Consider the following 15090-nt stretch of genomic DNA (forward strand, 5'->3'; position numbering starts at 1 on the left):
GATGAACCAAGCCGGAAACATTATTGAAAAGTACTCTGGAAACGAAGGCAAGAAGCAGGAAGCCCTACAAGAGTTGTATTATTTTTACGCCTTCGAATACTTTTCCCAGGAAGAGTCATTAAACAATATGTCTTGTGAGGAGAGGGAACGGTTCGTAGGCGACTATAGGGAGCTTTCCGCTTTTACGGGGCCGTGTGGTGAGATCCACGACTATATAGAAGGTGTTGTACAGGAAATCGCCAGGAAAAATACTCTTGAAGTAAAATTCAAGAACTTTTCCGTGGAGTCTGAAGAATTCGACGAGGGTATGCTCTGGGATTAAATAATTAAAAGAATTTTACATATTTTTTGACATAGTACTTTGTAATTTATGTAATACAAATTTTTGTTGACAACCTCCGATTTTTATTTACATATTTGTACAATAAAAAAATCCGTGGAAGAATTTAACGAGGGTAAAAATTTTAGTATAGTTTTTCATTATAAAAATCATTATTAAAAATGAAATGGGAATAGCTTAGGGATTGTTACGGACAATACACATGACAATAAAACATAAAATGTATATTGCTGAATTTAAATTTTTGCGCGCAAACTAGAGATACGTAAATTGTTCTGATAATTTGCGTAAAAGCTTTTCCACAACCAATCGCTGTATTTCACGTCAATTTCAAGCTGGTGTAATAACGTAAGTGTATACTTCTACCAGCAAGTAAATTCTCAACACCTTATTAATAATCAAGGTGAGCAAAAATATATCCAGTATATATTGTTGTTTCAAACATATTTGAAATTATTAAAATGTTAAAATAAATTTGAAACTATAAACATATTAATATTTTAAATTAAAGTCTCCTGTTCGCAACCCTTAATTCTCTCTCAAATCGCACCCTCTCCGGTAGATGTCGATCAACCATTGTCCATGACCCTTAATATTTAACAACAAACATTATAAAATAAATTGGATATAAATTATAAATAATAATATACATTGTTGTTTCAAATATATTTGAAGTTATTATAGTCTGTTAATATGTTTTTAAGTTATATAAATTTGAAACTATATACATATTAATATTTTAAATCGATTACAAATTAAAGTTGCCTGTTCGCAACCCTTAATTCTCTATCAAATCACACCCTCTCCGGTAGATGTCAGTCAACCCTTGTTCATAACCCATATTTAACAACACACATTATAAAATAAATAGAATTAAATTATTTAAAATTTAAAAGGCTTGATCAAAATCCACTTTTCAATTTATTTAAAAACAGTTATCTAAATAAGTACGCCTCTGTCTTGCCCCACCAACGGTGAACGGTGTTGTCATTGTCAGTTTGCAGTCGTTGACAGAAGTGAAAATGTTTTAACACAAAAACAAATCCGACAAAAATATACTTTTTAGATTTGTTGCTAGAAACGGTCCCGCATCCAATTATCCCGTTGCGTAACCGCACATTTAGTCAAGGAACAAGTCTAAGAATTATGTGAAGGGATCTTATGTTAACGTCTGCATTGGCCTAATTAGTTTTGTTTGCAGATTTTGTGCGATTTTTCAATACATAATGGGAGACCAAGGCGTCGATCCGTGTGAGTGCATTTGGGGCCACGAAATGGCGATGAGACGCTTATTAAATTTGGTAATGCACCATAATATTATTTGTTTTCTGTTTAGTAATTTTTTTCTTGTATGATTCCAGCTAAGAAACTCCCAATCCTATTGTACAGATACTACATGCTTCGACGACGGTGAGTTTAAGTTTTTGAAACGACAATTTGCAAAGAATAATTGCAATGTTGTTTTTATTAAAGGAATTTTGCGACGACCTTGAGTTAATGTTGTTTTAATGTGTATTTATCATAGTTTGTTTTGTATGTCTACCCACATGTTAGATAATAATAAACCTTTAATTTATCACATGGATACTTCATAATATATAATTTTTATTTATATATTTAGGTACAACACCAAACACAGGACAAAATGATAACTTTATGCTTATGGGATTAATGTTTGTTGCCGCTTTGTTGCTGTGTTATTTTCGGCCGACATCTCAAAGAGTAAATGATTCGCTCACAAAACCAAACAATGGAAATGTGAGTATGACAGTATTTTTAAAATAAATAAGACATTGCTAAAAAATATATTAAATGTAAATATAAAATAAACCTGACCATGATGTAATGAATATTTTATCAACTTGTTTATTTTTAATTGGAATATTTTTTTAACATTTCCTTAAGTTCCTTCTCAATAATTTCAATGTTTTTATTTGTTTTAAAGAATGTGTAGCTCTAATATTTTTATTCTAGGACTCAAATGGTTCGCCGCCTACTCCACCAGCTGTAAATTAATAGGCCGCATAAAATGCCAAACTTAACTTGAATAACAGGTTTTGACACTAATAACATATACGTGTTTAATAATATTTGAAAAAATCTATCTTAGCAGGACTAAGAAATGAGCTATTAAGAATTCTCACTATTATGCATTTTTATCTTTATATCTTTAGTTTTATTGGTTTAGGGTATATTTATGTGTGAATATATTAATTATTGTTTGGTTTCACTTGTGAATTTCATTTGATTATAATATTTATGATATACATTCCTAAGCACTTGACTTGTACTAAAAAGCAATATTTTTGAATTTGTTGAATCCAAACAAATGTGCTCAAGGCTTTATTTCTCTAGTGTACATAACTTATCAATTTTATTAATTCTAACACTTCAATTATAGTAATAAATGTATTATATTTTAATAAATGTGTATTTTTATTTGAGGTTTGAATAATATAAAAAATACTGTAATAAATATAGTTTATTGAAATAATTTCAGGAATAATTACAACAAATATTCTTTAATACAATGTTTAAATAATATAAAATCGGTTTTAGCTTTACACCTGTCACAAACTTATATAACACATGTGCATATTGTTGAATTTATTTAACAAATATACAAGAAATCAATTGAGAAAAAGAGAGATGGAAAAAATTCAATTTAATTTTTAGGTATAGTTAATAAACCTATAATAAAAAAGATGTGTAAAATTATTGGGTGCTAAACGTGAAATGTAATTTCACGAAACATACTTATGTTCAATTAACAATTGCCTATACTGTAAAAGTATAGATGGTCAGCAGTAAAACTATTATAAATACTCCACACATAATAAATTTATATAGATCCAAGTTTTAAAACATATTTTTGTATGTTCACCCGTACAAAATATATAAAATCTATATGTAAAACGTTGTACTGTCGTATTTATCATTCTAATATGATACTCATAAACGCCACAATCATGATTTACAATTCATCTGCCTCATTTCTCTTACTTTTTGTATCACACTGGTCATCTGTTCGTACTTTCCGGTCGAGTCCGGCAAATTTTCGAAATTGATAACCGGACTGACGCCTTTCATGAAATTGTTTAGGTCCGGTAGCCGCGAGTACGTCGACTTACTCTCAATCAGCGGCGTACCAAACGTCGTGCCGATCACGGGCCTTTCCTCTGTAATTCCGCGCGTCCGCTCGTCATTTTTCGACGTCTCCAACTCCTCCAACATCGAGGAATCGGAACCCTCTTTCAGTTCCAGCAGCAACTGTTTCTTCTGCAGCTCGAGCGTGTTTAACGACTTATCTGCCAGATTCGAGTTACTGGGACACTTTTCCGCCTCGTCGTCCGTCGCCACCGTTTCCATATCAGTAGACTCAAGATCGTCTTGACTGACCATTGTTTTTTCATAGAATGAAATCATTGCTTCAGTTGCATAATTTTCGGAATATGGTGGAACGTTGTGTTTTCTATATTCCTACAAAGCAAATATTGATTTTAATTCCACAAGTTTGTTAAAGTTAAAACATGTATTACATCTTTGAATCCATCTTCAAGAGGCACATTAAATCCGGGGTACTCAATGATTTTATCGCGATTCAAACCCGGTTGCCGCTTCGCGGCCTTGTCCTTCACGTTTTTGCCGTCGATGTCAAACATCTGGAGGCTTGAGGTGATGTGTTTCGCTTCTTCCAACCAACCTGGTGGGTAACCCAGTTTTCGCATCATGTATATGTGACGCGGCAACTGTTTGTGACCCAAACCCAAAGCATTACGCAAGTTATCTGATATTATTCCTGGTTTTAGGTGGCCATATTTTTGATCATCCTCCAAATGATACCGACTAAAAACGTTAACAAATTAATCAGATTTCCCATTAGATATTATACAATGATACAAAGATACTCACACTTGTTTAGATGATTGAAATGATCTTCTATTGGCATTGACCCTAGCTGGGTTAATCTCTATAGGACAATCACTCAGACAGTGTTTCCCATTACAGTTGAAGCAAGTAACATTACTCTCCTTTACATGCGAATCTTCATGTGATTTAACATTAATTATGAACTTACTATTGTAAACCATGTCAGTTTTAACAAAATCTTCTGATGGCATTGTGTCTAAGACAAACATTTCTTTATCGCGTTTTTTTGACTTACTATGCTTTTTATGTTTTCTACTAATTGGAGTTACATTTGGGGAACACAAATCTATCACAGATGTATTTTTAACCTGTGAATTGGTATCCAGTTCTGGAATTCCACTTTGTTCTAATATGATTGTAAGTTTTTCTTCAGAAATGACTTTAAGACCTACAAACTGCTGCAGGAAATTTAAAATTTTATCCTTATAATAATCAGCCATGACTTTTGTGGAGAATGAAATTTTTAAATGTTGGTCACAGTTATCTGTAACCTTTTTTGGCGTTTCTGCCTCATCCAAAATAATTAAAGAAAAGTCATCCTGTACAGTGTCATTAACAACATTGTTTACTTCATCTATTTTTTTATTTGGTGATTCCATTTCAATAATTTTAGGTGCCAAATCAACTTTACTGATGTCAGTGTGTTGGTTGACAGACTCATGGACATTATAGTGTTGTCTTGGTTCCAACAAAACACTTTTTTCATTATCATCTGTAATGACATTTATTTCACCCTCTTCTAATTGCTCAGTTTCTGGCAAGTCTATATTAACATTAACAGTTATTTTATTTTCTTCCAGTTGTTCAGTTTCCTGTAAGTTTGCAATGACATTTATTTCACCCTCTTCCAGTTGCTTAATATCTTGTAGTTCTTCAATAACAATTAGTTTATCTTCTTCTTTTGTTTCATTATTTTGCAGTTGCTTAATATCTTGTAGTTCTTCAATAACAATTAGTTTATCTTCTTCTACTATTTCATTATTTTGCAAAACTTTATTGGCAGCTACAATATTTTCAACTTCCTGCAGGTGTTCACTTTTGTAAAAATCTTTTTTAACATCGCCTGTCATTTTTTCCTTATCCAATTGCTCAGCTTCCTGTAAATCTTTATTATCATCAATAGTCATTTTCTCCTTTTCAACTTGCTGCAAGTCTTCATTCATATCTACAGTCATTTTTCCTTCTTCCATTTGCTCAGTTTCCTGCGAGTCTTTATTAAAATCAGCAGTCATTTTCATTTCGTCCACTTGACCAATATCTTGCGAGTCCCTATTAATATCGACTGTTATTTTAGCCTCTTCCAACTGCTCAGTTTCCTGTGAGTCGTTATTAACAACAATTTCAACATTTCCATCGCCGTTTTGTTCCAATTCAACGTCCCCCTTCAAAAAAAATATTGACAAGCGTTTAAAATGTTAGGTTATATAAAATGACCTCTGTACCTCTGTCATACTCAGGCGTAATAATTTGGCGTTGGGGCCGCTATCCTCGTCGAACGGCGCCTCTTCATCCGACACCACGAATATTGTTTCTTCGCTTGAAGGTTTTCGCTTTTTTCCCTGCCGTGTCTCCATTTTTTAATCGTTTTTGTTGACATCTACGTGACATGCGTACTATCGGAAACATAATTGCACCGACTGGAAAGACGCTATTATGTTTCTAGTCATTAACAGATGGCAGTAATACAGAAATTTTTTATGTATTCTCAACCAAAACACAATGTTTAATTTAATGATTTTTATTTTTGGCTAGTACTTTTTACAATAAATTAAAGAAACTTTAGGAACACATAAAATTGTTTTTGATGGAAGTTTCACTAAGGATTCCCTTCCAAATAAACCAAATTCATATAAGCGTCTTCGTATTGTTCTTGTTGATACGGAAGTATCTTCACCAAATATTTCTAGTTTGATGAATGTTGAAGTTTTTTATAACGTTGAATACCACGGTTTTTGAAATTTCTAAATGGTTTGCAATTTTTTGATGTGGCCACTTTTTATTAAATAATGCTAAGTTGACTCTTCTTATGCTAGCATCCAAATACTTTTCTTCTTCTGTACACTACAACTGTTTGTTCTTGAATGTCCTTATTTAGTTAAAATTGTTTTTATTAAAATAATGCAAATAAACCAAAAAGAGTATCTAAAAAAAGTCAGTTACAACTACCGATATACAGGGAGTAATCGATTAATTCCTTAACTTTTATTTAAATAGTGCCTTCTCACTTTCTTTAGTCCAAAACTAAAACCTACAGGGTAATTATTTATCAAATCAAAATTGAAGAATTGTTTTATAGTAAATTTCATACAAAAATTCTATAGAAACATTAAAATTTATATTCTTCTTATGTATTTTTGTTTTAATTAACTAGTCATATTTCAATTATTATTTTTTACAAAATGACCTGATACGTTTTGGGCCAAAAACGTGTCATTTTGTCCATAAGTACATATTTTTATGCTTTATTAAAAAAAAATGTTAAATAAAAAAAAAATACAAATTTTATAACTATTATAACCATAACTAGTTAATGTAGTATCATTTTATAGTGTATTCCAAAAACAAAACATTTCTTATTCTGTAATTTACTCAAAAAGTCTCCAGGCTGACACATATATGGCAACATTATTGATGGACTCACATGATTTGCGGATAGTGGTAACATGCAAATAGTACTTGTTAAAATTTCATGATATTCTGATTGTTGGTTTACAGGTTACAGTCGTTTTAGTGAGCCCATTTTTGTAATTTACAAGATAATGAGTAGAAAGAAATTTAGTGTTGATTAAACACCGTTTTTTGATGGAAAAAAATTCTGTTGAAGTCAAACAGTGGCTTGATAAGCAGGGACTCTGCAATAGTGAAATTAAGTATTATTGACTACACTAAATTAAAACGGCAGCGCACAAGTATCGATAATGCTAAACGCTCTGGTCGTCCAAAATCGACAGTTGTTTCGGAAAACATAAAAAATGTCTAAAAAATAATTTTGAAATACCGTAAAATGAAGTTGCGTGAGATAGCTGACATCCTGAAGAAATCAAAAGATTCAATTTTACATGAAAATTTCGGCATGTGCAAGTTTCTTTCAAAGTAGATACCTCATTTGCCATCACCGGACCAGAAACAACAATGCGTTGACATTCACAGCGCTATTTGGAAGCGAAAGAATTTTTTGTGTCTGTATGTGACAATGAATTGATCATGGATCTACTACTACACTCCTGAATCAGGTGAGTGGACAGCAACCGGTAGAAGTCGTCCAAAATGATCAAAAGCTCAAAAGTCGACTGGCAAGATTACAGCATGTCTTGAGTCAGGCAAACTATCATAGTGAATAAACGGTGCCATATGCAAGAGAATAAAGTGTAGTTCGTCCAGTCGATGAAAACAATGGTTACATTGAATGAAATACGTTTTGAATTGCTTACGTACGGTCTCTCCAAATTTGGCTCCCAACGATTACTGCTTTATTGCAGATATAAAAAAGATGCTCAACGGAAAGGAATTTCGCTCAAATAAAGAAGTGATTCCCGAAATTGAGGCCTATTTTTAAATCGATTTACATAAAGGACATCGAAAAGTTTTATGAACGTTGAAATGAATTTATCACTCTTGAAGGAGAGTATGTTGATGAATGAAGTAAAATTTTTAAAAATTGTGTTTCTTAGTTAGACAGAAAACTGATATATTAATTTGAAGAGAATTTTTATTGAGTAAATAAGTAACATTAAATTTAACATTAATACTTTGTATATCTACTTTCTTTTGTAATTTCGGTGCATCTAGAATATGTGAAAAGTAGGTTGGTAGAGCTGTAGGTTTTCTGTGTCTGTAAAAAGGTCTACACATAATTTATTTAATAATTGTAGTTTAGCTTATGTTATATGTAAATATATTATATTAGTGACCAAATAAACGTAGACAGTGACATCTATTCAGTCTGAACAGTACTAAAACAACCCGGCAAATTTAAACTCCTTTGTATAACCTATTAGGGGAATCCTTTTGGATTAGGTTTAAATTTTTTAACTTTATGATATATTACGATATTTCGAGTAGTGGAGTGAATTTCTAATCGAAATCTTGCAATATTACAGAAAAAATTAAATCAATATTTTTAATAAAAAACAGTCTATTAATATACATTTTTTATTTTTTCATTTTTAAACATTTAGTAAAAGCTTTAATTGCTATATTATGTAAATTTTTATGACTACTGTCTTTTCCTTTTAATAAATTGTTTCATCATCGGGCAGTACCGCTCCACAAGCCAGTGGTGGCGGGAAGCCAACGGATCAACTGCAAGCCCAATCCTCACCCAGGGAGGTTCTAGGACCTTCCTCAGATTGGGCTTGTTCTTCCGGGAACCAGTTGACAGGGGGCTGGCATCTTTGTCAGTCCCGTCTTCTGGTTCAACTTCACCCGTATATGTATATATACGCCCTTTCCCCCATATGTGCTTGCACATATGGTTCCCGATTGGTCATGATCTCCGGATCGGCACCCGGAGAGGGGTTTACACTTTCCCCTCTCTGTCCCAAAAAAAAAAAAAAAAAAATAAATTGTTTATTATTTTTATATAATAATATAAACAAATATTTAAAAAAAAAATAAAATTTTTATGCTTTGCACAAAATAACGTTTCAACTTCGAAATTTCTGGTTTGAATACATTTTAAAATAATTTTGTTTAAATTAATTTTATGAATGATGTTTGGAAGGGTGTTAAAAACTATAGAAGAAGTATTGTAAAAAATATTCGTAAACGTTTTCACTTTATGAATATATTTTACGGAAAATCTTTTTCAGTTACCATTAACTTTATGCAATTAACACAGTTTTTTAAACATTTTTTTATACACAGTTATTCTGAAACAAAAGCAATTTCGCTATTTGACTCACTAGTGTCCTCTAATGCAATGAGGTCTTTTAAATTATCCAATGCTCCAGTCGATAAATACTTGTTTACTATCAAAGCTTTGGTTGAGGAGATAAAGCAGGTGCACGTTGGACTGACATTTCTCTCTATGACTTCTTATTTGCCCAAAAAAGTTTTCGAGAGGGTCTTGGTTAAAAAAACTGAGACTAACGAATTTAAATCCCGACTCTAATAACTTTTTCAATAAATATAAGAAGCCACGAAGTGTAAAATATCAGTTATTTAGTGATGGTGTGACAATTTGATGGGAAGCGGAGGGGAAATGAAATACATTGATTTTAGAATAGGAAAGGAATGTTGCCATAACATGTTTAGATTTAAATGTCACAACACTTCTCAAATCTTTTCCTACAGGAGGATTTATCGCACTGTCCGCTGTTTTTGTAGCCTTAGGGTCTACAAAAAATTGAGAATTTGGTGAAAGCTATTCACTGATTTCAGCCCTAACTTTCAGAACTTTAGCAACAATGCTATTAAACACTTGAGTGCAGTTTGTCACCCTCATTTTTCGTATTTTATTAGATGGGACAACTTTGAAAACTGTCTAAAATTTCCCATTTGCTGGTCCATTACATAAATATTTACTATATGTGACCAAGAGCAACAACTAGTGTACACCTCCTTCAACTCATAGAAGAACACGTACACGGGGATTTATTAAACAATAATAATTTGCTTCCACATAAAAGGAATGCAATTAAATAATTCTTTCAACAAGGTAACAATCCCAAACATAAATCCAAAATTGTGACCGATAAATGTTTTGTCTTGGCCGACGCATACATCGACTAGAATTCGCAACAGAGCTAATTCTCCGAAACAGAATTTTAACCTACGATTTAGCGACATTTCTTAAAGACTAGAAAATCAATAATCTGTCGCAGTCAATTATTTAAATAATACTGTCTTTAATCATCTCTTAATGACTAGAAAGTACGAGGGAGGTCCGATAAATACATAGCCTACAAAAGAAAAACAAAACTTTTGGAAAAGTGGCGATATATTTTCCACCTAGCGATGTTCCAACTTCTTCAATCCGTCGGAAAAATACGTTTTCATGAGGTCTTGTGACTTTTTCAAGTTTAGAAACAAAAATAAGTCGCGCGGGGCCAAATCTGGAGAATGCAATAGCGTTTTCCATACGCGATCAAAACAAAACTTCGAGTCCGATCCGGCTGAAGTTTCGACAGTAGCCGTTTACAAGAATATACTACACGTATACAGCCCTTGCGATACTGGCGCCATTAGGCGGTGAGGTTAAGTACTTATCGGACCACCCTCGTAAGTGAACGCTAATAAGTTGATGGAAGTAACCAGGAACTTTGAGAAATTTAATTTGTAATATTTAATAATTATTATTGTTTATTGTTTACTTCAACTCCAAATTTCAAAGATTAAATATAAACTAAAATAAATGTAAATTTATATATTTTATACTTGGTAATCTTAGAGATTTGTAACAAAAAACTTAAAAATAACATGTTTAAAAAAATAGTTTTAGTATAAAAATGCCCTTTAAAAAGATTTTTTTAATCTTTGGTTACGTTTAAGATTTAGTACTCTGTGTTAAATCTCAGTAAATCTTTTTGATAATTTATATTACTTATACATGGAATAATTTTAGTGGGGCATTCAAAATCTACCTAAATTTAGTGTAACAATTTTTCATTTCCGAGAAACGGCCATAATCTCTTTTATTATGGTCAATATTCGAATGTCCCGCGCATGCACCGAGCACGCCTCTACCGGAAAACATATCGACGAGCTCCTTTTCCCTGTGTTTTGCGAACGTGAATGGTTCACCAGTAAACACAAAACAAATCGAAGGTAATCTTAATATCCGTGGACCATCTGTGATTAAATTTAAGTTCATCGGACACACAAAAGTGCGTTAAATATTATGCAGGGGGTATTTTTTATTCTTCGTGTATGAATTGTTGAAAAAACTTTGAAGTTCGACTGTTTCACATTGTCAAAACACCGATAAGTTGATTTTTACTGAAACTGTGTTTTATTTGATGGAAGTTCTCAAAGGACAGATTTAGAGTACATAAAAGTTTGTATTTATTTGTTACCCTAACAGTAAAAATCGACTTACGAAATTGACATAACCTGTAACATCAAAAATAATACCCCTTGTATAATATTGTGTCTGGAAGTTGAAATTTGAGTAAAGTAATTAAAAAACTATTACTTTTTAGCCATGGTGCGTATGAACGTATTGAGTGACGCTCTGAAATCCATAAACAATGCCGAGAAACGTGGAAAGAGGCAGGTACTCATCAGACCATGTTCAAAAGTGATCGTTAAATTCCTGACAGTGATGATGAAGCATGGTTACATCGGCGAATTCGAAATCGTTGACGATCACAGAAGCGGTAAAATTGTGGTGAATTTGACCGGCCGTTTGAACAAGTGCGGCGTGATTTCACCCCGTTTTGACGTACCGATTACACACATTGAGAAATGGACCAACAATCTGTTACCTTCGCGTCAGTTTGGGTGAGTTTTTGATAGGTTTTAGATGTTTTATTTCAGCCCTGTGATATTTGAGAATTTTTGCCATTCAATGCAAAGTATCTTGATGCACACAGGAAGATTAAATATAGGGTCCCATGCTGACATATTCATCAACTGCTTTTGTAATATTCAGTATTAACTAGTAGTTGAAATTTATGCTCAGCTCCGTTTACTCTAAGACAATCTTATTTTATTAAATGTTTGAATTGCGTGTTACTTATCATTGTTGGCTAATATGGTGGTTTTGTTTTATTTTTGTAGATATGTTGTATTGACGACAAGTGGAGGTATTATGGACCATGAAGAAGCCAGAAGGAAACATCTTGGAGGCAAAATCCTTGGATTTTTCTTCTAATGTAAAGTTATTTAATAAACTTTAATAAAAAAGTGCTGTTTTTATGTTAAGACTTTTATAAATATATTTTGTATTTACCCCAAAGTGCTTTTTAAACAGTATCCTTTAAAATTAATGCAACTATAAAGTTTTGAAATATTACATATATAAATATATATTTCTTTTAGTTCAAGTAAGTAGGTTAATTAACAAAATAATAATTTTATTTGTGATAAACAATAAATTATTTTAGAGTATTCTTATGGAAGCAATCAATTAGGATGATTGGTCAAAAAAAGTTTAACAAAATAATAGATCTATTAAAATTATGGCCTTTAAAACAGAGTAATGAAGTGTTAAAGTTTTGTTTATTACAATGCTTTGTTAATTATTTCTTGCTAGTGTAACTGTCACATGTGAAACTTATGTTTAGATCATACAATAACAATTTATTTAAATTACGATTTTATTACAACTTTTTGTGACGAACTGTCAACATTCGTGACAGACATGCAACATATCACCATCAGATTCGAAAACAACGTATTTTATCACATCAAACGAGAGCCCCTTTATTGTGTAGATTAATGTTATAAAATTTTTTGTACAAAACGAATAATACTCGTATCATTTCAAATGGTCACTAGCAAATCTAGTTTCTTCATCCATAAATTCATTCTTAGGGCCAATTAACTCGTCCCAAACCAAAATAATAAATAAATAGTGCCAAAATTATATCAATTATCAAGACTTAAAACTCTTAAAAGTACAGAATTTGTATTTGACGAATCGGTTTAATTTTTGTCCTTATTCTGCAATTAAATATTTGATAGTTTAAGGATTTATATAAATATATTTATAAGGTCATCAATAACAAAACTTTGGTAATAATACTTATATATTAATAAAATTTACGAAAAAAGTTACATTTTAATCCTTTTCTTTTTTGATTTTATCGCTAATGGTCCGGGTATTTTAAATACAGTCCTGAAAGCATATAATTAATGCACAACAAATTACCATAAATTATATTCTACTTACTGGCAAGTTGTGCAAATTGGACTAAACTTGCAAAATACTAAAAAACAATATAAAATTATTACAAGAATTTTGAATATATATTTTATTATTGATGAATACATACTTGATAAACAAACAGAACAAACATATCCAATATCAATTAATTCCCTGTGACAAAAACAAGCAGCCCTGTAATCAACCTTAACAGGAGGAGGCAAAACTAATTTTTGTCTAATAGGTGGTTCTGGTAAAAACACCCACTAAAACACCCACAATTAATAAAAAATACAATTGATTTAAGAACATTTAATACCAGTAAATATTGTAATAATCCTTGTAACTGCGGACATTTCAAATACAAACCACCTGTTATATCACAGCCCTGTTGTAACAGACTCAAATGTTGATCCAATGCACAAACATCAATGACAACATTTTGTTTTTGCGCCGTAAAGAAGACGTTCATATAATTCATATACTGTGAGGCAGAATCACCACTTCCTGTCACTACTAAAATTCTATTGTTTATCTAGAATAAACCTGTTTATTATTTCTACAACTCCAAGTTCTAATTTTACTTTAATTCCTGGTTGTTTGGTCCTTTGTATCCTTGCAATGTAACACAGAGCCATAGCGATTGCACCAGCTAAAAGTGATTCAGTCACTATGTTTGGGTTTTCTGTGCTTAACAATTTGGTTAAGTTTTGTTTTATCGTTCTTTCCACCATCGTGAACACCTCGTACTGTCCATCTACTTGTCGGATATCCAAGGGCTTCCCAGGTCCAGGAAATATAAATTGACTACAATTTAAACTGTTCAAATGTCACAAATTGTTTATCAATTGCTTACCTTGTTTTTGAATGACAGGCCATGACGGCCAATTTGTTTTGCGACTTTTGCATCAAATGAGAATTGGAGAAGGCAATAACAGAGTCCACGCAATGCGTTAAGGCGTGAGGATGATCACGAAGCATTTTTTGACCCGGATTACTATCAAGAATGACCACCAGTAAACTAGTTTCATCAGTCGATGTGAATTCGGGTGTTTTATCTTTTGGTAGGACTAAATTATTCATTTCTTCGTTGTTTACTTACAAAGTTAACCTAAATTTAATTTCGGCGTTTACGTGCGCGCGGCGCCAGTAGCACACTTGGCGCCCCCAAGCAAATACGAGAAGCAATTACATTACATTACACATTAAGTTTAAAAAATTCTAATTTAAATTTTAATATATACATATTTAAAAATGTTTAAAACATAACAGCCCTTTTACGCCTTCGTAGTTTGTTGATATTACCCGTAAAATGATTATATTGAAGAAATGGGATCTACAGACACAAAAAAGAACACAATTTTTATCGATTATGTTGGGTTAGGAATATGCAGAGTGTCCCAGAATATGTGGGGAATCTTTCGGCAATAATAGGACAAGTTCCTATAATTTTTTTTATCCTACGGCCTTCTTTACGGAGATACGGGTCCATAATGGACGCACTCGGAAATCGTTTGTTTTTAAATAAGTTTTGAAGTACTAGGTGGAATTGAATAAAATTTAAATATGAGGGTAACAAGGTAAGTCTCCTAAAAATAGGCCGTTTAAATTACATTCGGTTTATTTAGTTTGCCAGGGAGGGTTAATGCTATTTTACCTTATATAATAAAGGCACAACAATAATATTTTTGAACAGCCTTTGTAAAATCTTTTACATCTTTGCTAAATTTAATCTGTTATTTTCTGAAAAACAAAGATCTTTGTTAATTAATTAAATTAATAGCTCGAGTTATTAATTTGATGGGTATAATTATGTAATTCATAGATAGATTGACTGGGTGTTTTTTTTATTCAAGCGGCCTATCGTTAGTGCTCCTGGGTCACCAATATATAACTTAGCTAAGTATCTTACCAGATTGCTACTACCTCATGATGAAAACACCTTTATCAAAGATTCCACTCTTTTTGTTGAGATATTGAAAGGATTAAGTACATCTTGATGTAGAAGATA

At 32.0% G+C, this 15090-nt stretch overlaps 4 protein-coding genes across 6 annotated transcripts; 2 read left to right on the top strand and 2 right to left on the bottom strand.

The window, feature by feature from the left end:
• The first annotated feature begins 646 nt into the window (after positions 1-646).
• On the top strand, positions 647-2767 carry LOC109595935 (small integral membrane protein 14). Of its 2 annotated transcripts, none has more exons than XM_049967390.1 (5): positions 647-743; positions 1542-1641; positions 1702-1750; positions 1962-2098; positions 2315-2767. In XM_049967390.1, exons 2-5 carry the CDS (start codon positions 1567-1569, stop codon positions 2354-2356), a joined length of 303 nt encoding a protein of 100 aa, XP_049823347.1. In that variant the 5' UTR covers positions 647-743; positions 1542-1566; the 3' UTR covers positions 2357-2767. The 2 variants fall into 2 exon arrangements, with proteins under 2 accessions (XP_049823347.1, XP_019866928.2); XM_020011369.2 differs by lacking the exon at positions 647-743 and adding an exon at positions 1330-1488.
• A 37-nt stretch (positions 2768-2804) lies between these two features.
• On the bottom strand, positions 2805-5868 carry LOC109595948 (uncharacterized). Its single transcript, XM_020011384.2, has 4 exons — positions 5713-5868; positions 4253-5652; positions 3880-4186; positions 2805-3820 (listed from the first exon to the last, which is right to left on the bottom strand). Exons 1-4 carry the CDS (start codon positions 5842-5844, stop codon positions 3308-3310), a joined length of 2352 nt encoding a protein of 783 aa, XP_019866943.2. The 5' UTR covers positions 5845-5868; the 3' UTR covers positions 2805-3307.
• Positions 5869-10888: 5020 nt separating this feature from the next.
• On the top strand, positions 10889-12136 carry LOC109595951 (40S ribosomal protein S15Aa). 2 transcript variants are annotated; one of them, XM_020011389.2, is made up of 3 exons: positions 10889-11038; positions 11413-11713; positions 11993-12136. In XM_020011389.2, exons 2-3 carry the CDS (start codon positions 11415-11417, stop codon positions 12084-12086), a joined length of 393 nt encoding a protein of 130 aa, XP_019866948.1. In that variant the 5' UTR covers positions 10889-11038; positions 11413-11414; the 3' UTR covers positions 12087-12136. The 2 variants fall into 2 exon arrangements, with proteins under 2 accessions (XP_019866948.1, XP_019866949.1); XM_020011390.2 differs by having other exon boundaries at positions 10971-11097.
• An 809-nt stretch (positions 12137-12945) lies between these two features.
• Positions 12946-14278, bottom strand: LOC109595955 (general transcription factor IIH subunit 3). The gene is made up of 6 exons (XM_020011395.2): positions 13936-14278; positions 13664-13886; positions 13399-13614; positions 13210-13345; positions 13107-13143; positions 12946-13052 (listed from the first exon to the last, which is right to left on the bottom strand). Exons 1-6 carry the CDS (start codon positions 14160-14162, stop codon positions 12989-12991), a joined length of 903 nt encoding a protein of 300 aa, XP_019866954.1. The 5' UTR covers positions 14163-14278; the 3' UTR covers positions 12946-12988.
• Positions 14279-15090: the final 812 nt, after the last annotated feature.

Source organism: Aethina tumida, chromosome 5, assembly GCF_024364675.1.
Source record: "Aethina tumida isolate Nest 87 chromosome 5, icAetTumi1.1, whole genome shotgun sequence".
In the NCBI taxonomy this organism is placed as follows: Eukaryota; Metazoa; Arthropoda; class Insecta; order Coleoptera; family Nitidulidae; genus Aethina; species Aethina tumida.